This window comes from Eleutherodactylus coqui, chromosome 1 (assembly GCF_035609145.1).
Source record: "Eleutherodactylus coqui strain aEleCoq1 chromosome 1, aEleCoq1.hap1, whole genome shotgun sequence".
Taxonomy (NCBI): domain Eukaryota; kingdom Metazoa; phylum Chordata; class Amphibia; order Anura; family Eleutherodactylidae; genus Eleutherodactylus; species Eleutherodactylus coqui.
Window position 1 is genome coordinate 350,834,429 of NC_089837.1, and position 22,080 is coordinate 350,856,508.

At 42.1% G+C, this 22,080-nt stretch overlaps 1 protein-coding gene across 1 annotated transcript in view; it reads left to right on the plus strand.

The window, feature by feature from the left end:
* CASTOR2 (cytosolic arginine sensor for mTORC1 subunit 2) overlaps nucleotides 1–22,080 on the plus strand; it is a 144,774-nt gene that overhangs the window by 108,316 nt on the left and 14,378 nt on the right. The window contains exons 3-5 of the mRNA XM_066576732.1: nucleotides 14,916–15,109; nucleotides 16,649–16,781; nucleotides 20,196–20,319. Coding sequence (XP_066432829.1) covers nucleotides 14,916–15,109; nucleotides 16,649–16,781; nucleotides 20,196–20,319 — 451 coding nt within the window. The remainder of the gene's footprint in view (nucleotides 1–14,915; nucleotides 15,110–16,648; nucleotides 16,782–20,195; nucleotides 20,320–22,080) is intronic.

Consider the following 22,080-nt stretch of genomic DNA (forward strand, 5'->3'; position numbering starts at 1 on the left):
ATCTACAAATATTGATACTTTACTGTACAATCCCTCTACATTAAAAAGGTGCATTAAAAGAGGTATAGGGGCGAGGGACGAGAACATTATTCTTCCACTATATAAAGCACTTGTCAGGCCCCACATGGAATACTGCGCACAGTTCTGGACATTGGTGCTCAGGAAAAATGTTACAGTATTGGAGGGGGTTCAAAGAAGGGCAACTAAACTAATACATGGAATGACGGGACTGGAATACCCAGAGAGGCTATCAAAATTGGGATTATTTACTCTAGAAAAAAGAGGGCTAAGGGGCGACCAAATAAATATGTATTAGAGATGAGCGAGCATACTCGCTAAGGCTAACTACTCGAGCGAGTAGTGCCTTAGTCGAGTATCTGCCCGCTCGTTTCTAAAGATTCGGCTGCTGGCGCGGGTGACAGGTGAGTTGCGGCGGTAAGCAGGGGGAGCGGTGGGGAGAGAGAGATCTCCCCTCCGTTCCTCTCCGCTCTCCCCCGCCGCTCCCCGCCGGCAGCCAAATCTTTAGAGACGAGCGGGCAGATACTCCACTAAGGCACTACTCGCTCGAGTAGTTAGCCTTAGCGAGTATGCTCACTCATCTCTACTATGTATAAATACATGAGGGGACAATACAAGAATCTCTCCCATGATCTGTTTATACCCAGGACTGCGACGGTAACGAGAGGACATCCGCTACGTCTAGAGGAAAGCAGGTTTCATCACCAACACAGAAATGGGTTCTTTACTATAAGAGCAGTGAAACTGTGTAACTCTCTGCCTGAGGATGTGGTGATGGCAAAATCCATAGAGGAGTTTAAAAGGGGACTTGATGTCTTTCTAGAGCAGAAGGATATTACAGGATATAAATCTTTGGTCAATTGTTAATCCGGGTATACAGGCAGGTAGGAACTATTAGGGGTTGATCCAGGGATTAGTCTGATTGCCATTGGGGAGTCGGGAAGGAATTTTCCCCCAAATGGGCTAATTGGCTCCTGCCTCTTGGGGTTTTTTGTCTTCCTCTGGATCAACAACATAGGAGGATAAACAGGCTGAACTAGATGGACATTGTCTTCATTCGGCCTTACATACTATGTTACTAGGTCTTTGATAAATGTATGAAAGAGAATAAGGCCCTTTACTGCCTGCTGTGGCACCCACTAGGAACAGTGACCTAATCAGAGTATCTACATTTATAACCACCCTCCTCTTTCTTTCACAGAGCCAGGTACTTACCAACTTACAAACATTCTCACCCAGACCAAGCATTCTCATTGTATATACCAACCTTTTATCCCCTCTTTTATCAACTATTAGGGTGCCTACCCACTGGAGTTTTTTTTTCCCTGCGAAATTCGCAGCATTTTTTTTTCTGAAGAGGTCTATGGGACTTGTAATGTTAAAATCGCGATCGCGCAAAATTGCAATTTACTGTGAAATCGCGGTAAATTGCGATTTTGCGCCATCGTGATTTTAACATTACAAGTCCCATAGACCCCTGCAGAAAAAAAATGCTGCAAATTTCGCAGGGGAAAAAAAAACTCCAGTGGGTAGGCACCCTTAGGGCATATTGAGCTGTTAGAAAGAGGGGGGCCCAATTGAAAGCCTAACCTTTTGCTAAGTCTGCAGGGCGCAAGCAGCGTATATGTTGACATAAATATTGAGCAGTTAGATTATAGCTCTGTAACTACCCTGTTTGAACAATCTTTTAGCCAATTTCTGTCAGTAGACCTTCGCTCTACAAAAATCTAATGCCTGTGGTTAAAGTATACTTACCGATATAACTTTATTTTCTTTAAAACCAGTAATAAAGATTTGTAATGGTTTCCATGCAGGAATACATATTTAAAGCTTACTCCGTGAGATCGAAAAACGTTTTTTCAAAGTTTCTTTGCGTTAAAACTAACTTTTCCGAACTCCTATAATAGATTCTAATACCTTCCTTGACACTAAATGCATGGCTCCTGTATTGAATTAGGTTATGTTCATGTACATGAGCTCTGACTTCTTTCTTTTTGGGCAAAGATATGATTTTCAAAGGGCCTGTGAGATACTGATATGTCAGCTTTAGTTTAATTTTTGTCAAGTGTTAACTGTTGAGGATCCTCCTAGGAACGTACTGTACATAGATATAGCCAAATATCTCTTAGTAGAAGTTGCAAATTGCTTTAATTAGTGAAGCCTATTTCCCAGGAGAACAGTTGGGTTTTATGTACCAATAGATTGTGCCTATGATTGTAGGTTTTCATTTCAGCATGATTGCTGCACAGTATAATTCTTCATATGAGCTCTCACTCCTCTCATAATAATGACACATTTAATTCATCTGCTTTAATGTAATAATTCTGTTAGTTTTTCATCATGTTTTGGATCCAGCGGGAAATCAGCTTCCAGGCCTAGGGTGAATTAAGAGACCTGTTCGAGACTGAAGTGATGGAAATAAATGCATGGGGTAAAATTAGTGACTTCATGTGTCATAAATAATGGTTTTCCTTGTCAAGAAAATTTTTTTGCACTGTTGACAGTCAGGGATGTAATGTAAAATTCTTAAAAGTGCAGTCACAAAGTTTGAACTGAAATATACAACAAGCTGGTTGGCTATCAATGTCCTAATATAAAGAGGAGATGCCAAGTCTTTTATAAAGGGATCAGAAACTGAATGTGGCCTTGAGTCTAAATACTAACTACCACCCCTCTATCCGTTCGTCAATGAGTTACATGCGCCGCCTCTGATCACATGACTGTGACATCATTACAGGTCCCTCATTCCTCTGCAGATTACCAGCAGACTACACCCCTTACAAACCCCTGGGGCCTTAGTTGCTATGGAATACTAATGACCACCTGTCTGTAAGTCAGTGACTGTGTCAGTTAAATGTGAAGATGCAACAGTCGTGGGATCAGCAATAGAAGAATGTGGCAGCATCTTGTCAAGCTTGACAAAGGCCCAATTAGGGGCCGGAATGTCACCTGTATTTTTTGCTGTTTTGGGGGAATATAGTACTTTTCAACTTTTCACACCCATGGATGCTGCCACATTCTTCTATTGATGCATTCATTTCGGATGAGGTCTTGATCCAGGTGACTGTTGCATTATTTAGGGTCCTACCACAATTGGGGTTTGTTTTTTGGGCTGCTGGTAATATCTTAGTTTACCGTCATGGGATCAGTCACCAGGGCTCTGAATTTTATTAAAAACCTGCAGAGTTGGACAGCAACCGTGTGCTTTCATGACCTGTGATGATGTCACTGTTATGTGATCAGTCATCTGTGTGGGAAAGGTTGGGGTCACATGACCAGGGGGTGATCAGTTTGTGTAGGACTCTGCTGTGCTGGTTGTGATCCCTGTTGTATGGATGAAAAATGTATGTAGCAGAGCTGTGTGTGTGGGATGTACATGTAGCAGAGCTGTGTGTGTGGGATGTACATGTAGCAGAGCTGTGTGTGTGGGATGTACATGTAGCAGAGCTGTGTGTGTGGGATGTACATGTAGCAGAGCTGTGTGTGTGGGATGTACATGTAGGAGAGCTGTGTGTGTGAGATGTACATGTAGCAGAGCTGTGTGTGTGGGATGTACATGTAGCAGAGCCGTGTGTGTGGGATGTACATGTAGCAGAGCCGTGTGTGTGGGACGTGCATCTAGCAGAGCCGTGTGTGTGGGACGTGCATCTAGCAGAGCCGTGTGTGTGGGACGTGCATCTAGCAGAGCCGTGTGTGTGGGACGTGCATGTAGCAGAGCCGTGTGTGTGGGACGTGCATGTAGCAGAGCTGTGTGTGTGGGACGTGCATGTAGCAGAGCCGTGTGTGTGGGACGTGCATGTAGCAGAGCCGTGTGTGTGGGACGTGCATGTAGCAGAGCCGTGTGTGTGGGACGTGCATGTAGCAGAGCTGTGTGTGGGACGTGCATGTAGCAGAGCTGTGTGTGTGGGACGTGCATGTAGCAGAGCTGTGTGTGTGTGGGACGTGCATGTAGCAGAGCTGTGTGTGTGGGACGTGCATGTAGCAGAGCTGTGTGTGTGGGACGTGCATGTAGCAGAGCTGTGTGTGTGGGACGTGCATGTAGCAGAGCTGTGTGTGTGTGGGACGTGCATGTAGCAGAGCTGTGTGTGTCGGACGTGCATGTAGCAGAGCTGTGTGTGTGTGAAGTGCATGTAGCAGAGCTGTGTGGGACTCTGCGCCACCAGAGAGACTAGTACTATAATTTTCTGATAATTACTAGTCAAAATACTAATGACCACCTGTCCATCCATGAGTGAGTGAGTTACATGCTCCGCCCCTGATCACATGACCGTGACATCATCAGATGTCCTGTAAGCACACGGCTGCTGTCCGGCTAAGTCTTTGTTAGTATTCTATAGCATCTGAGGCCGCAGGGTGTTTGTAGGGGATGTAGTCCACCCATAATCTGCACAGGAATAAAGGACCTGTGATGACATCACTATCATGTGATCAGGAGCAGCGCATGACTGTGACGTCATTACAGGTCCTTCATTCAGAGTGCTGTGCTTCTTGTCATCCTTGTTGTATGGGATGAAGAATGTATGTAGTATAGCTGTATGTGATGTACATGTATCTGTGTGTGTGTGTGTGTGTGATGCGATGCCTGAAGCAGAGCTGTGTGTGTGTGACGTGCATGTAGCAGAGCTGTGTGGCGCATTGTGCCACCAGAAACACTGGTACTATAATTTACTAATAATTACTAGTAGTCTTTATATTATACAGTTGGAGTATGCTAGATTTTGCCTTCTACCAGAGTTGGTACTGCAGTGGTGGATATCGGTGAAAACTGTGTGTAATGGAGTGAAGTTACATTGTCTGCCCTGTAAGAGATCTTGTACGTGTATTGATCCAGAAAAGCCCAGGGGTTCTCTGTAGGAAAACAGTATGACAAGACTTGAGCAGTGTGTGAAAATCATAGAGCTTGGAGCGGACGGCATCACATAGGGCTGTTAAATAAGAAATACACTAAGCAATTTGTTGTTCTTATTGTGCTTAGATGTCTGTAGCAAAGGTTTAAGAAAAGAATTAGGATGCCTTTTTTTGGATCTAGAGAAGGTCTGTCCATTGCTATTATTGGGTTGCCTTTTGATTATCAACTTTTTTATATGGCAGAAGTCCCCAACCTTTTATATCTCGTGAGCCACATTCAATTTTGAGTGATGTTTGAGAGCCACATCACAGTAGACATGGAGAAATCAATCATAATATTGCAAAGACTTGTAGAACTTTGATACATTCATATTATACAATCCATAATGAAAAATTTTGAAAGTCAGGATGTGTTTGCAATACTGTGAGTGTGGAAAGTTTATTGTATCTGGTGCATATGGATATAATTCGGGGGCTTCTATTGTGAGTCACATAGTAGGCGATGACAAGCCACAAGTCTCCTGAGCCACTGGTTCGGGATCACTACTTTATGGCAACATGACCCTGAATCATAGTTAAACAATAATGGAAATGCTCCAGGGAATTGATACATTGTGTTATCCCTAGGCAGGACCTAGTACATGACAAAAGTATTCTCTTTTTGGTGTTCGTTGAATCTTTCTGTCATGCAATGGCCCCTTGGTCTCCGCACCAAGCATAGCACCATGTATCTGTTTTGTCTTGAATAGTCCTTTTAATAGGAAAGTCTGTTCACGGCAATTGTACATCACTGGTATTTGGTAGTATGAGAGCCTTCCAAAAAACCTACATTAATGCCTCGTGCCCACAGCCGGGTCGGATTTCAACTGCAAAATCTGGCAATGGAATCAGACCCGGTGCCCTGGCAGTGACCCCCAGAGACCCATACTCGCCTTTCTGCATCCATTACGAGTGTCTCGGCTGGCGAACCTGCGCAGTGCAGGGCATGGCGCACCGGCGATGATGCAGACTCGTGGCGATTCGCCGCGGGACAGACGGCTTTCATTGACTACAATGGCAGCCGTCCGTGCAATTTTCATCACAAAATAGAACATGCTGTGATTTTTACCCGCGAGCTGAAAATCGCAGTTGATTTCCGCTCGTGGGCATGGAAGAATGTTTTAACATGGCATGCTATGGACGGACATTGCTGCGGAATTCGCGGCGAGCGTTTGGCCCCGAATTCCACAGCAATAATCCGTCCATGGGCATTGGGCCTAATGTGGTTTTCTTTGCACCAAATTTGATTTATATAAATTGGCACAAAATATGCTATTATTCATTAAAGGGGTTGTCCCGCGGCAGCAAGTGGGTCTATACACTTCTGTATGGCCATATTAATGCACTTTGTAATGTACATTGTGCATTAATTATGAGCCATACAGAAGTTATAAAAAGTTTTTTACTTACCTGCTCCGTTGCTGGCGTCCTCGTTCCCATGGAGCCGACTAATTTTCGCCCTCCGATGGCCAAATTAGCCGCGCTAGCGCAGTCCTGGTATTCTGCTCTCTTCAATGGAGCCGCTCGTGCAGAATGCCGGCTCCGTGTAGCTCCGCCCCGTCACGTGCCGATTCCAGCCAATCAGGAGGCTGGAATCGGCAATGGACCGCACAGAAGAGCTGCGGTCCACGGAGGGAGCAGACCCCGGCGGCCATCTTCAGCAGGTAAGTATGAAGACGCCGGACCGCCGGGATTCAGGTAAGCACTCTCCGTTTGTTTTTTTTAACCCCTGCATCGGGGTTGTCTCGCGCCGAACGGGGGGGGGGGGGGGTTAAAAAAAAAAAAAAACCCCGTTTCGGCGCGGGACAACCCCTTTAATGTGGGCCAAAGTGTCTGACCCTATTGTTTTGTGCCACTAATTTGTGCCTTTGATAAATGAAGTTAAGTATACTTTTACAGCTTGATAAAAGTTCCCATTTGCTGCTTTTATTTTTGCTATGAAAAAGACAAATTATGGAAATTTTGGTGCAAAAGCTTGCATCTATATAGTTTCAACAGATTTTATTAAGAATTTCACAAATGTGGTATATGTGCATAACATTCTTACGACTCTGCACAGAGGGCTGATTAAAGCGATCTTAAAGTACCCTAGATTGTAACATAACAATATACTCCTAGTATAGAGTACTGGGAGGGGGTAACAGGTTATAAAATGGGGTTGTCAAGGATCCACATAAGCGCCTTAGTATATGAAAATTAAATAAACTGGGCTGGTTCCTGATGGGGAAGTTAGGTAGATGAGATATAATAATAGTCCCAGGACTTCGAGATAATCAATCCAGTGTTGCTAAGTACCTAGGAAATTACATTGATCCTTTTGTATAGCTTGCATCTGTTTAGTTACAACTTCTTGTGCACTTTCTTCCAAAATCAGGCGCAAACTAAGTAAAGGCGCATTAAAGGCAGATTATCGCTCAAAAGCTGTCTTTTGAGCGATAATCGGTGTGTTTAACTGCACTGATATTTTGCACTTTTTGTTGAAAGACAATGCTGAGCCTTATCAGGAATTCACAGCGGGATACAGCTGATACTATTGTTTCAGCTGTATCCCGTTCCCTGAACACAGGCGGGTATGAAGAACACAGCGGCCCCGCTTGTTTTCTGCATACCCCGCTCGGAGCACTCAGCTGTATAACAGCCAGGCGCTCCGAGTGGAGAACCGCTGCATGCAGAAGACAAACGGGGCTGCTTGTCTTCTGCATCCCCCACTTGGAGCGCAAAGTGATTGCTCGAACGTTGACTGCCATTAACCGCAAGGTGATCGCTCAAACGTTGAACGATCACCTTGTGCTTAATGGCACACAACGATTATCACTCAAAAGTCGCTCAAAAGACCTCTATTGAGCGATAATCGTTGTCTAAATGGGCCTTAATAAATGCGGCCAATGTTCTGTCATTGTTCATAAAGACCTCTTCTGCTGTCGGGCTAGATACACGCAGGTTTGGCAGAGAAATCCTTGTTCCACTGTGTATTTAATAATAATGATTCTGATGATTATTAGAACTAATTAGAACATTAGTGCACATTACTTTTCTCATCGTATCTTTTTTTCCATGACTTTTGCTTAAACGCAGATTTCCATGTACTTTGCTCTTGGAAACTAGTTTATCTGATACTTAGCTTCACATCTTGTTATAATGACATGAATTGAGAGTGTCTAAAAAAAGTAAATGCAGTGACGCAGTAGACGGTCACAGAGCTACTTGACAGCCTCTAAGTATTATTAGTGACTGTCCTCTCCAACATTGAGCTCTCCAGAACACAGTGCAGAGTGGTTGTAGAGGTCACACTGATTTATGCAAGCAGCTCTTTAGTTTTTCAAGCATTTGGGCCATTTCACTAAATCTTAATTTTCACAGAACAGCATTTGATTTCTCCCAAGCTTTACATTCTGTCATAACTAGAAGTAGCAGCAGAGGTCAGAAAAGACAATTGTCTTTACCCCTAATCTTAGTTATTTCTTCTGCTATACATTAGCATGCACACATGACTCTCCAAGGAACATGGTACCATTAATGTAGGTCAAATACTCACTGGAACATTTCTGTTACAACTTCCATGCTGCTTGTGCATGTTTTATTTTTAAAGATTTTTCTCAAAATCCACCCTTCCCGAATGCCCAAGTATGATTTTTTGAAAGTGGGGAGGAAAAGCAAAAACAAAAAAAATGCCACGTCATTAATGGGAACTGTCCGGGAATGTGACAGGAAGCTGGTGATATATATTTTATACATACTTGCTCTCGTAATCCAGCACTGTCATCCACTGAAGATCTCACAGTGCTATAAAATTGGACTATTTTCTGATTCCCTTGCCTGTGCTTCTCCCATAGACTTGTATAGTAGAGTGCGCACACAGGAATCTGATTTTCTAGTGCTGTGCGATCTTCAGAGGGCGACCGTGCTGGATCAGGTGAGAATAAAAAAAAAAGTTCACCCGGCTCCCTGTCATGATCACTGACCGCACCATAACTTAGTTTCTGGGGCTGTGAGGATGTGACAAGTTCCCTTTAAGGTGTTTATCAGAGGTCTCTGAGGAAATGATTCCTGCAGCTTTTTGAGCAGCATGTAATAAGGATTATTTTTCAGCCTTGAAATGTAAATGTGCATGTTTCCATCCTGTGACAGCAAGAACAGATTTTGAAATTGGTGAAAAATTGTATATAAAGTGAAAGTACAGTGTAAATTGTATAAATTGGGGAGATTTAACTTCTCTCACTAGAAACTAGAGGCAAGGAGTCCTAGGTTTCAGAAAATTGGATCAAAAATTGTTTAAAGGGATCGTACCAAAATTGCAAGTTGGGGGATAACTTCTCCAGAACGGGACTGCTGTTTCCCGCTTTGACTGTCACTGCGAGGGCATGCACGGTCAGCACTCCATTAATTTCAATGGAACTGAGGGAAATGGCTAAGCGGGTGCCACTCTGGTATCTTGACAGTCCCATTGACAGTGAATGTAGCGCTAGTGTGCTTGCATGACCAACGCTCTACTTAGTCTCCTCCTCACTTCAAGGGGTGCTGTAACCCAATAGTGAGACCCAATGCCCACAGAAGGATTTTCACCGTGAATTCCACAGCAATGTCCATCTATAGACCCGCTATGTTAAAAGATTCTTCACTGTTTACGAGCGGAAATCAACTGTGATTTTCCGCTCTGGGGGGAGAATCGCAGCATGTTCTATTTGGTGCGAAAACGCACTGACCGCTTCCACTGCAGTTAATGTAAGCTGTCCAATCCGCAGCGATTCCAAAATGTCAATTTTGAAATGGCCGTGGATCCGCGTCATCACCGGCGCGTCATGCCCTGTACTGCGCATGTGCACCGGCTCACAGGCCGAGACGCTCGAGGTAGGTCTGAACTGGTGAGTATGGGGTCTCTGGGGGTCACTGAGGGGGAAAATGGGTCTCATTCCGCTGAGAGATTTTGCAGTCGGAATCCAACCTGGCTGTGAGCATGAGGCCTGAGGAGGACGGGATACGGGGCCTCTGTTCTCAAGATTGGCGAGGGTCTCAGCAGTGAGACACCCACCAATCGGTACGTTATCCCCTATACTGTGGTACAACTCTCTTTAAATAACACCAGTAGTTTTAAAGGAACACAATGTGATGACGATAAAAAAGTATTTGTAATAAAACCAATCCCTCCTGTTTTTCCTATTTGCTTTTCCAGCCACCGTAGTTATAGCAGACTCATAGGTTGCCGTCACACCTAGGCCCTTCTAGCACACATTGTGACATAAATATTATAAATGGCACACGGTAGGTGCGGGTTTTGTTTTGGATTTGGAATCAATACTTAGGAGCTTCAAGTTATGCCTCTGTGTTGTCCATCCAGTTATCCCACATTCTGGATTAAAGGGTCATAGGAAGATATATTACTTTTAATTGTAAACATGGAAGTTTTTGGGGTGAGCAGGCCAAAACTAAAGGCAAGCAAAGAATAGCCCTCCATCGCTTTCCTTCAATCTTCGAATTTTATAATGCATCTGATATGTATATGTGTATATATATATATATATATATATGTATATGTATGTATATAAGAATAAATCAGATGATGCATAATGTGTTTCCATCCTGTTGAATTAGCCCTGATGTCAATGACTCCCACACCCGTACTGGAAGTGGACAGATCTGCCTAGCAACTAGATCATTTGCTCTAGAAAGAGAACAACATGTGGGATGTGGTGTACACAAACAATTTACTGAGCGGTTATATCAGATAAGAGTACTGAAAAGCCTTTGTGTTTAAAGGTCAATAATATGTATATTGTAAATTACGGTTCATATTTCGGAAGAGGCTATTTTTAATGGAAACGCAGTACTTGGAAATAAGTATTGTTTTCTGTAGAGCTATTCATTCATACATTTATGGATCTACCAAAAGTCAATATATAACCAGAAATAGAAGAACAGTTTTTGATAATATCCAGTAAGTCTAAAATCTGAGATTTGAAAGGAAACGTCAGAAGATTTTTTCCTCCCAAATCGCCATCATTACCTGATTGTTCTGCTCCTCTACAAAGTTGTCTTGAGTAACCCAAAGAGGTGCCTCATTATGTTAAATACAAACATTGTCTCTCTGCACACCATATAATTGGCCCTTTGCGGTCAAGGATCCGGAGACGTTTCCAAAAGAAGTCAAGATGTTTGCACCCTCATCGTGCCCAAAGTGGCTTGATTGATGTCTATAAGGGAGATGGAATAAATCCTCCACAGTGCCACCTATTGAAAGACAGCATTCCTTCAAGTCAAAGTCAGACTTTTTATACAAGCCTTGTTACAATGACCGGGAATTAAAAGCAAAGCCAGACTCCATGTACAGACAGCTGTTTCAGGGTTTTTGCCCTTCATCAGTGTACAGTAGGAGTCTGGCTTTGCTAGTGAGAGGCCTGGGACGGGGGTCAGAAACGCTATCTTTTCTCCTTAGGGAGAGCAACTATAAAATAAGTAAGGAGACTCAAATGGCCACGCACACTCCTCTGGGTAATATGCAAATAAGGAAGATGGAATAAATCCTCCACAGTGCCACCTATTGAAAGGCAGCATTCCTTGACGTCAAAGTCAGACTTTTTATACAAGCCTTGTTACAATGACCGGGAATTAAAAGCATTGATTGATGTCTGTGACAACAGAGAATATGGTCACAAGCTGGGTTGAAATCTTGTATATACACTTCATCAGGGACGATTAAGCCAAGTGGGCTCAAATAGGGTGCACATGCCGTGTGGAGGCATTAAATTTAACAAAGCACCTCTTTGGGCTACTTGAGAATACAGAGTAGAGGAGCAGTTTGAAGGAATAGAAAACTTTCTGGTGTTTTCCCTTTTAAAAAATATAATTTAAATATCTTCCCGCTATATTCTATAAACCAATCTTTTGTATATAACAGTCGTGCTCATTACAAGATATTTGTTTTAAAATATCTTTGTGACATAGAGTAGTTATATTTAAAAGGAACACATGACATTAAATTATGTCACGTCCCAAGAAAACAATTCTACTTCACCACTCTTTAGCAATGCAAAACTAGTCTTTCCTCTTGGAGACGCCTCTGTATAGAATGCTGCAAGTATTCCTCCACAGGAGTTTGGCTGGACTCCTCCTAAGGAAATAAAAAATCTCCTTTCTTTGGATTCACTCACAAGCTAGTTTTCTTTAAAAGTTCATAGAGGAACACTGCAATCTCAGCAGTGTTTCAGCAAAAAGGTTTAATTATACTCACAGGCATAAGAACATATCAGGCATATCAGATTAAAACACGTGGCACAGCAGTCCATTTTTTGGTTGTGTTAGATCCCTGCTCCCCAAGCTTATGAGTTCGGTAGGCGATCTCGCAGAATGACCGACAGCCTGCCTGAGTGAACATGCATACAGAGATAGATGTCAATCACTGAGTAGGATAGATCAATGCACTCAAGTCCGCAGGAGCGGGATTCAACAATATTTTAAGTTATGCTCAACCTTCACCCACAAATATACAGTATATCAATCTGCTAAGCTTCTTCTGCTCTATAATGTTCTGCCTGCAGAAGGAACAACTTGTTAATGTGATAGATACATTTCATATACATTTTGCCTTCCTCTGGATCAACGTTGAGGGGTAATAGGCTGAGCTGGATGGACATATATCTTTTTTTGGCCTTACATACTATGTTACTATGATATGTTAAGTATTGTTATATAGGAAACTGAAATCCAGAAAAAACTGTTAAAATATTTGTAAGAATATTAGCTTTAGAGTCTTTTCATCCTTACTAGTGATGAGCGAGTATACTCGCAGAGGCACTTTACTCGAGCGAGTAGTGCCTTAGCCAAGTATCTCCCTGCTTGTCTCTAAAGATTCGGGGGCCGGTGACAGGTGAGTTGCGGCGGGGAGCGGGGGGGGAGATCTCCCGCCCATACCTCCCCGCTCTTCCCCGCCGGCCCCCGAATCTTTAGAGAGGAGAGGGGAGATTCTCGGCTAAGGCACTACTTGCTCGAGTAAAGTGCCTTAGCAAGTATACTCATTCATCTCTAATCCTTACTATTTCCTTGTTGCACTTCCTTTTTTCTTTGTTATCCGGTAGTATGACAAACAGTATAGTGTATTTTGTGTGTATGTACTTACATTTATGTTAATATAGACTTGAAAGAACAAAGTATTTAGCTTTAATGAGACCCTTTCTGATTAATGTCATGATTTTTGTCACAAAATTGACTTAAGGCCTATTTAGACACGATTATCGCTCAAAAGACAGCTTTTGAGCAATAATCATTGTGTGTAACTGCACTGACATCGTGCAGTTTTCGTTATGCCGTCGCTCATCGTTGTCTTTCAGCATACTGAAAGATGACAATGAGCCTTATCAGGGATTCACAGCGGGATACAGCTGATACTATTGTTTCAGCTGTATCCCGTCCCTGATGACAGGCTGAGTATGAAGAACAGAGCAGTCCAGCTCTGTTCTCCACACCTGGCACGGAGCATTCAGCTGTATAACGTGCATAAAACATCTGGATGCAGAAGACAAGCTGGGACACCCCGCTTGTCTTCTGCATCCTCCGCTCCGAGGACTTAGCTGTATAACAGCCGGGCGCTTAGAGCGAGGAACAGCTAGATGCAGAAGACAAGCGGGAACATCATGCAGCTTTCATTATGCCGTCGCTCATCGTCGTCTTTCAGTGTGCTGAAAAACGACAATGAACCTTATTAGGGATTCACAGCGGGATACAGCTGAAACAATAGTATCAGCTGTATTCCGCTGATCACAGGCTGGGTATGAAGAACAGAGCGGTCCAGCTCTGTTCTCCATACCCGGAACGGAGCGCTCGGCTGTATAACAGCCGGGCGCTCCATGCAGAAAACGTCTGGATGCAGGAGACAAGCGGGGACACCATGCTTATCTTCTGCATTCTCCACTCAGAGCGCTTAGCTGTATAACAACCGGGCGCTCCATGCAGAAAAGAGCTGGATGCAGAAGGCAAGCAGGGACACCGCTGCCTCTTCACATTTGTGCTCTAAGATGTATTATATGAATAGAGGCAGAAATAGCAAGAATTTCAGAAATCTTGTCGAGAACACAAGGGTTAATCTAATGATGAGCTTTTCCATTTACAATTGGTAGATGTTGGAGGGGTTGGGCCTTTGTCAAAGAACAGAGCCTAAAGGGCTTTTGCCAAGATTAGAAATTATCCACTATCCACAGGATAGGGAATAACTTGCTGATTTGATGGGTGTCTCAACGCTGAGATCCCTGCCAATAGAGAATTTGGGTACCGTGTCCCCCTCAGCCTGTCACTTCCTCCGCAGTGACGTCAGAATGAATAGAGCACTGGTCGAACATGCACAGTTGGTGCTCCATTCATTTCACGGAGGTTGAAGGAAATATCCACTTGGTAATCTCTGCAATTGCATTGAAAGTAAATGGAACAGTAGCTTGCTTGTGCCATAACTTGTAATCTTGGTACAACCCCCTTGTTCACGATGATTTTTTTCCCCTTTAAATTCATGCTCCCCTGTGTAAAAATAAGAAAGAATCCTTTACTTGCCTCTAAATGCTCCCCAGAGCTGCAGTGCTGTGGCTTTGTACTCTGTGCCAGTTCTGTATTGACAGGCTGCAATCAGCCGGTTACGAGACACCACAGGCTACTGCAGGTAGTCATAGACCTCAGCACTTGAACACTGAGGTCTGTGATTGGCTGTAGCGATTTTGTGATGCTTCAATTGGCCAAGTGGTTTTTGGAGGTGAAACATGCCTTTGCAAGTGAAAATTACGGCATGGCGAAACCACAACTGCCATTTCTGAATATACCTGTAGAGAAGGCTTCTTTAGTTCTCAGTTTTATTTGTAATATGAGACCAAATACGTTGGGTTCGCTTTGCATATTTTCCTGTTTAAATCACTTGAATAGACGTTTGGTGCAATTGATCTGAATTTTGCTAGGTACCATACACGATCTTTTGACCCATAAACGTTTCTTGTTCCTGCTTTTAACAGAGTTTTTTGTTGTTTTATCTTTCTCTACAGAACTCCCATCTTCAGAACATTTAAGTGTAGCAGATGCAACATGGTTAGCCCTTAATGTGGTCTCGGGAGGTGGAAGCTCATCCAGCTCTCAGCCAATTGGAGTGACCAAAATAGCAAAATCGGTCATAGCACCCCTTGCAGACCAGAACATCTCTGTGTTTATGTTATCCACCTATCAAACAGATTTTATACTGGTAAGACTTTATAATACTTTTACATCTTATTTTATTCTTTTTTTTTTTTCAATAATTTAAAGAGGTGTTCTCATCTCAGTCAAATATGGCTGCAATGGGAGCACCACCCTGTGCGAGACGACCGGGAGGATAGAAACAGCTGGGCATGGTTAGACTTCACTGTTTCCATAACACACATAGAAGTTCGGCAAACATCATAGCACAATAAGCTACACTGTTTCCATAACTCTGGTGTTACGGAAGCACCATAGCTAATTGTGTTATGCTGCTTGTGTAACTTTCATTGACTTCAATGGGAGCTACAGAAAAGCATAGCAAAGACCACTTGGCTGTTTCCTTAATCCTGGCCGTCTCCTACAGATAGACATGGTCATTCAGGGTCACGAATAGAGGTGGGTGCAGGTCTTGGAGGTTGGCTCCATACCTATCTGTCTTTTATGGCATAGAGTGTGAAAATGCCTTAAAAGTCTCAGATCGGAACACCCCTTTGAAATAACTGCATTTCAGTAAAAATATTTGTGGTGATCTGCATTGAAGAAACACAGGTAGCACTTAACTTTGGTAGACTTTTGGATGTATACACCCATGTGTAAGTTGGAAAAATGTAGCTTTTCACACATACTACATAATAGAACGTGCAAGTGTGTGCGTGTGTGTGCGCGCGCGTGTGTGTGTGTATATATATATATGTATGTGTATGTGTGTGTATATAATTTATGGTTGTATTTATGCATTGTCAGTGTAGAAAAAAAGAATACATTTTCTTCTTCCAAGTTTTCCAAACCTGCAAAGAAAAGCCGATAATGAGGTTTTGAATAGGAAGAAGATTTTTCCTTCTGAGCCCACCACACAACCATTCTCCATTCTGGCTCTCTGCATACAAATACTCTGAGGTGACCAGTGCAGCAGCAGCCCATTGATAAAAGGGACTGGTCATTTCACTGTAGCCCTTTTGGGATTTTTTTGTGTGCTCAGAAACTGAGCCATTCACTCTGCATACACACTGATCAGACCTCTGAAGGTGTCCTGTGGTATCTGACACCAAAAACTAGCAGCAGATCCTTTAAGTCCTGTAAGTTACAAGTTGGAGCTTTCATGGATCAGACTTGTTTTTCCAGTACATTCTACAGAGCTTCGATCAGATTGAGACTGCAGATTTGGAGGCCAAGTCAGCACCTTGAACTCTCTGTCATCTTCATCAACCCATTTCTGAAAAAGATTTGTAGTGTAACGGTGCATTACCCTATGAAAAAAGGCAACTGCCCAATGGGATGCTGTTGCCATGCAGGGTTGTAATGGTCTGCAACACTGTTTAGATAGGTGTTTCTTGTCAAGGTACTATCCACCGGTCTAGCCATCACAACTTTGCCCACTTGTCCTGTCTCCAACATATCAACTTCAAGAACTGACTATTTGCCGACTCCATGAAATGTGCTATTGTTACATTTACTTTACCCTTCGGTGTTTATTAATTGCAGACAAGAGATCTGACATCCTCCAAATAATGAAAAGCTGATGGTTTTTGTTTTTTTTCCTCAGGTACGCGAGAGGGATCTGCCTTTTGTGATGCACACACTGGCTGCAGAATTTACCATTTTGCAGGTGGTGAATGGAGAGACTGTAGCTGCTGATAATCTTGGAGTAACAAATGGATTTGTGAAACCCAAGCTTGGTATGAGCCATGCAGAAAAAAGGGGCATGGGAAATGTAAAATGTGCAACACCTGTACTTAAGAGTCATATGTATTATAGTGACTGTTATTATAATGTGGGTCTCATTAACATGATGGGCTATACATGTACTTATTGGGTCCTGTGTAAATACAATGCATTTGAAAAGCCTTCAGACCCCTTAGTTTTGTTTTACATTTTATTATGTTGTGGCAAATCTTTTTAAAAAATCAAGTTTTCCCCATTGTTTTCACTCAATACCCCATAATGACAAAGTGAAAACTGAATTTTTCAAAATCTTTTGTCAATTTTTAAAAAATGAGAAGCTAACATTTTGCATTCACTTAAGTATTCAGGCCCTTTGGTAGGATACTTGAAATTTAGCTCTGGGGGCCTCCCATTACAATTGATCATCTTTGAGGTTTTTCTGCACCTTGGTTGGAGTCACAAGTGGTAGAGTCACTTGATTGGGCATAAATGTAAAAGATACACCCCAGTCTATATAAAATCTCACATGTCACAATGCATATCCGAGCTGAAACCAAGGCATGAAAGAACTGTCTGCAGAGCTCAAAGACAGGATTGTGTGGAGGCACAGATCTGGAGACAGCTACAAAATATTTCTGCTACACTGAAAGTTCCAAAGAGCTCAGTGGACTCCATAATTCTTAAATGGAAGAAGTTTGGAACTTCTAGGACTCTTTCTATAGCTGGCCAAGCTCCAAACTAAGTAATTGAGTGAGAAGGGCCTTGGTAAGGGAGAGGTGAACAAGAATGCAATAGTCACTCTGGCTGAGCTCCAACAATCCTGTATCAAATGGAAGAAACGTCCAGAAAGTCAGCCATCGCTGCAGGTCTCTACTAATCTGGGGTTTATGGCAGAGTGACCAGATAATACCCTCTCCTCAATAAAAGATACATGAAAGCCCGCTTGGAGTTTGCTAAAAAGCACCTAAAGGACTCTCGGAGAGTGGGAAACAAGATTCTTTGGTCTGATGAAAGATTGATCTTTTTGGCCTCAATTCCATTCATTATGTTTAGCACTGCTCATCACATGCCCCATCCCATCCCTACAGTGAAACATGGCGGTGGAGTATCATGCCGTGAGTGTGTTTTTCAGCAGCTGGGACAGTGAGACTGGTCAAGGTTGGTGTAAAGCTGAATGGAGCAAAGTACACAGATATTCTTAATGAAAACCTGATCCAGAGCGCAAGGGACCTCAGACTGAGCAGAATGTCTACCTTCCGGCAAGACAATGACCCTAAGCACACAGCCAAGACGACATAGAAGTGGCTTAGGGACAACTAAGAGTGGCCCAGCCAGAGCCCTGACTTGAAGCTATCTCTGGAGTGACCTGAAAATGCCTGTCCATAGATGGTCCCCATCCAACCTGACAGAACATGAGTGGATCTGCAGAGAAGAATGGCTGCAAATCCCCAGTTCCAGGTGTGCAAACCTTGTAGCATCACACCAATAAGACAAGAGGCTGTAATCACTGCTAAAGGCGCTTTAACAAAGTACTGAGTGCAGGGTTTGAATATTTATGTCAATGCAAAATGATAGTTTTTCATTTTTAAATAAGTTACAAAAAATTCTAGCATTCGGTTTTCACTTTGTCATTAGAGGGTATTGAGTGCAGAATGATGGGGAAAAACTTGTTTTTTTAAATTTGCACAAGGTCACAACATAACAGAATGAAAGGGTGTGAAGAATTTCCAAATGCATAGTACGCTGGTCACTTCTGCAGTTGATAAACTATGCAATAATTTAAAAAAAAAAACAAAAACAGGTTTTGGTTGGAACATTTGGTTGATATCTCATTTAGTTTTTGCTTTTCTCTTATCTACAGCTAAGCACACTTTGTTTTCACTTCAGTTGTGGAGAGAGTGAGAGATACAGTAGATTAGATAGATTAGACTAGATTAAACTAGATTGATAGATGGATGTGTACTTTAAAAGCTGAAAGCTCTTTCGGTCACTTCCATAAAGCAAGCCCAGCCCACCATGTTCTTATCCTTCAGATCTATGTGGATCAACAACTCCTCGTTAGACTAAAAATTATATTGAGGCAGAATTTTCGAACGTAAATCTGAGAACACGTCGTTATAATTTTCTGTAATTTCTCTGCATATTGCAGCTTCTTCTCTCTGTCCATACTGTTGCTTGTAATGAAACAATGAAAATGTTCCCATAGTGTGTGGGCTGTTTGCTTAGTTCATGTCTTAAGTATTGAAATCCTTGAAACTAGTGATTGCGGTAAAGATCATTAGAGCATATTTATTAATGCTGTGTAAGAGTGAAAATTTAGATCATGCAGTCTAAAATTGCGCCAAATTTATTACATTGGCTCATGCCTATGATAAATTTGATGCAACTTTTGTCTAACTGTTGACTAGCTCTTGGCTGGGTTAGATTACACCAGAATTTTAGCACAGCTTTGCTGCATGTTGTCACTTGTAAGATACGCCCCTTTCCTGCTAAATCACACCGCCTTGTCTAGCCACAATCACAGTAACTCTGCCCCACTGTGCTGAAAATGGGAACTCTGGGGGAAGGATTGTATTCGCCACCCTGGAGCCACTTTAGATGTTATATTGGCAAACTGTGTGTTCATATATTTTCTAATATAATGGAAAAGCAACTGTAATAAAACTGTTGCTGTCTTGTGGATGAGTAACAATATATATGTATTATTTAAGTAACGTTCTCTGCCAACCTTTTGGCATTATGGTCCTTTTACGTCATTCGTCTGACAATCGGGCTGTGTAAAAGGATGAACAAGCCAACATTCATTCATCGGCTGATTGTTTCTTTAAAATACTCGCTGGTTGTACTTCTCACCGTGTAAACGAGGGGGTCTGCAGCTAATCAGTTAAGGCCTATTTACATGTAACGATTATCACTCAAAATTCATTCAGACACAGAGAGATAAAATATCTCTCAATAAACCGCATGCTGTGTTCTCCACGGGTGTCAGAAGATTACACTGTATTCACATGAAGAACAATGCAGCTGTGTGACTAATCACAGGCTGGGCTTTACAAACAGCTCCTGGAGGCCCTTTCACATGCAAATGAAGATGATAAAGTGTTAATGGGCATTACTGGCCATTAACACTTTATGCAAAAAGATCACTAAAGCTTCAATCTTTCAATCCTTTGAAAGATTATTTTTAAATGTGTAAATGGCCTTTACAGTTGTATGGGGATGAATGATCATGTTAATGATCGATTGTTCCCAGAGAGCACATAATCTTACAGGGAGAGAACAGGGTCATTAATTGGCTTCTTGGAAATTAGTGAAAGACCTGTACTATTTTGTAGTAGTATAATCCCTTAATAGCCATACCATGATGATATTGTTTTGCTTTGTGTATCTTACCCTCACTTTGTCATTTCTATATTGCTTAATCTTAGTTCAGAGGCCAGTTATCCACCCACTTTCCAGTCCAAGCAATATGTTCTGTGTTACCAGCCTGGATCCCTATACCCTTCCAAGTGTGACTACACTCCTAATGGATGTTATGTTTTACTCCAATGGGTATGTACCTAGAATGCTTGCTTGTTGGTATTAAATACCTGTGCTACATTTTAAGCATTGTTTAATTTCTGTTGTGTATAATGCTCCTTAAACTAGCACTATCCCATGTCCCAGGACAAGTTACAGAGGAATTACGTAAAAATATAGATATCTGTATATATTTTTTTAATAATGGGAGTCCATGAGCAACGTATGTACAGTAACTGTGTTGACAGTTAATAACACTAATGTAGTGTGAATAGAGCCTAATTTTCTGTAGTCAGACACTCGCATACAAATTAAGAAAATGGTTTTCATGTAAGCCAATATCCTATCAATATTTTTCTTTTAGCAAGAGGATAGAAGAGTAACCATATCTTCCATGCAGATTTTATCAAGTATTGAACAAACGGCTACTGTGCTGCAAGAGAATTGTAACAACCCATGTGCCTCCATGTCTTTAAAGGGCATATACTCTATTAAGGCATTTGGATGTAGTAATGGGGTGGATCTCCCGATCATGACCACAGTGGACTCCTTTTGAATAGCTGTCTTCTCATACTACATTTATCCTACAAAGGTCTTTGGCAGCAGCTCACCTTAGCATAATTGGCTGTTTACCCAGACTCTCGGGATCTAGACCTTTTAATGATGGGTTTAATTGTGAATACCACTAGGTACTCAAATATATAGCGCATACATACTCCACAGCCATGTACAGAGATTGGTATTGCTTAACATTGGTCCCTGTTCCCATTTGGGCTCACATTGGGCTAAATTCTAATTTAACTCATTAGTTTTTGGGTTGTGAGAGGAAACTGAAGTACCTGGAGGAAATCAACACAAGTACAGTAAGAACGTCTAAATTCCGTGTAGATGTTGCCTTTGCTTGAATTGATACTTTGAGGCAACAATGCTAACCACTGATCAATACGATGTAATGATGGTGTCATATAAATGTGCTATGATAAGTAGAGATGAGCAAGCACGCTCGGATAAGTCAGTTACTCGAGCGAGCCTCCCTCTTCTCGAGTAACTGCATTCTTGTCCGAGCATGCTTGGGGGGGGAGAGGGTGCAGGGGGTAGCGGGGGAGATAGTGAGAGAAATCTCTTCTCCACCCCACCCTCCCCCCGAGCACGCACGGACAAGAATGCAATTACTCGAGTAGAGCGAGGCTCGCTCGAGTAACTGACTTATCTGAGCTTGCTCGCTCATCTCTAGTGATAAGTAAGCTATTGTTTTGATGAAATCAGTGGTAATTTTTTTCTTCTTCTCTATATATAAATGTTTTAAGTTTCACAATTCGTGCTCACGTGTATGGCTCATCTTTGTTTCTTATACGTGAGTGCATATACATTACGAGCACATTGGTGGATACCAGAGCAAAGTCATTTGTGGGCGGCAAGTGATCGGGATTACAATCTTATTGCTCCAAATGAACAATTTAAATTAAATTTCGATCCCATTTGTTCAGATCCCAGAGTACTTTAAGACCTAGCAGACTAAAGATGAGAATTCTACTTCCCATGTAGAAATATGATTTACAGTTTTTTGGTTTTCTGCTTTAGAGCTGTTTAGATATTCTCAAAAGTGAATTTATAAAGGGATTAGCTAACTGCCAAGTTAAACTGAAGTAGCTATGAAAAGGAAAATGACAGTGAGAACTGTAACAAGCAAATTGTCTAATAAAAAGAGAAACTTACCATAAGCTTGTTTTCTACCAGCGAGTAACAGAAGGCATTTAATGACAATAAATGACAATTATTTTATGAAATATTTAG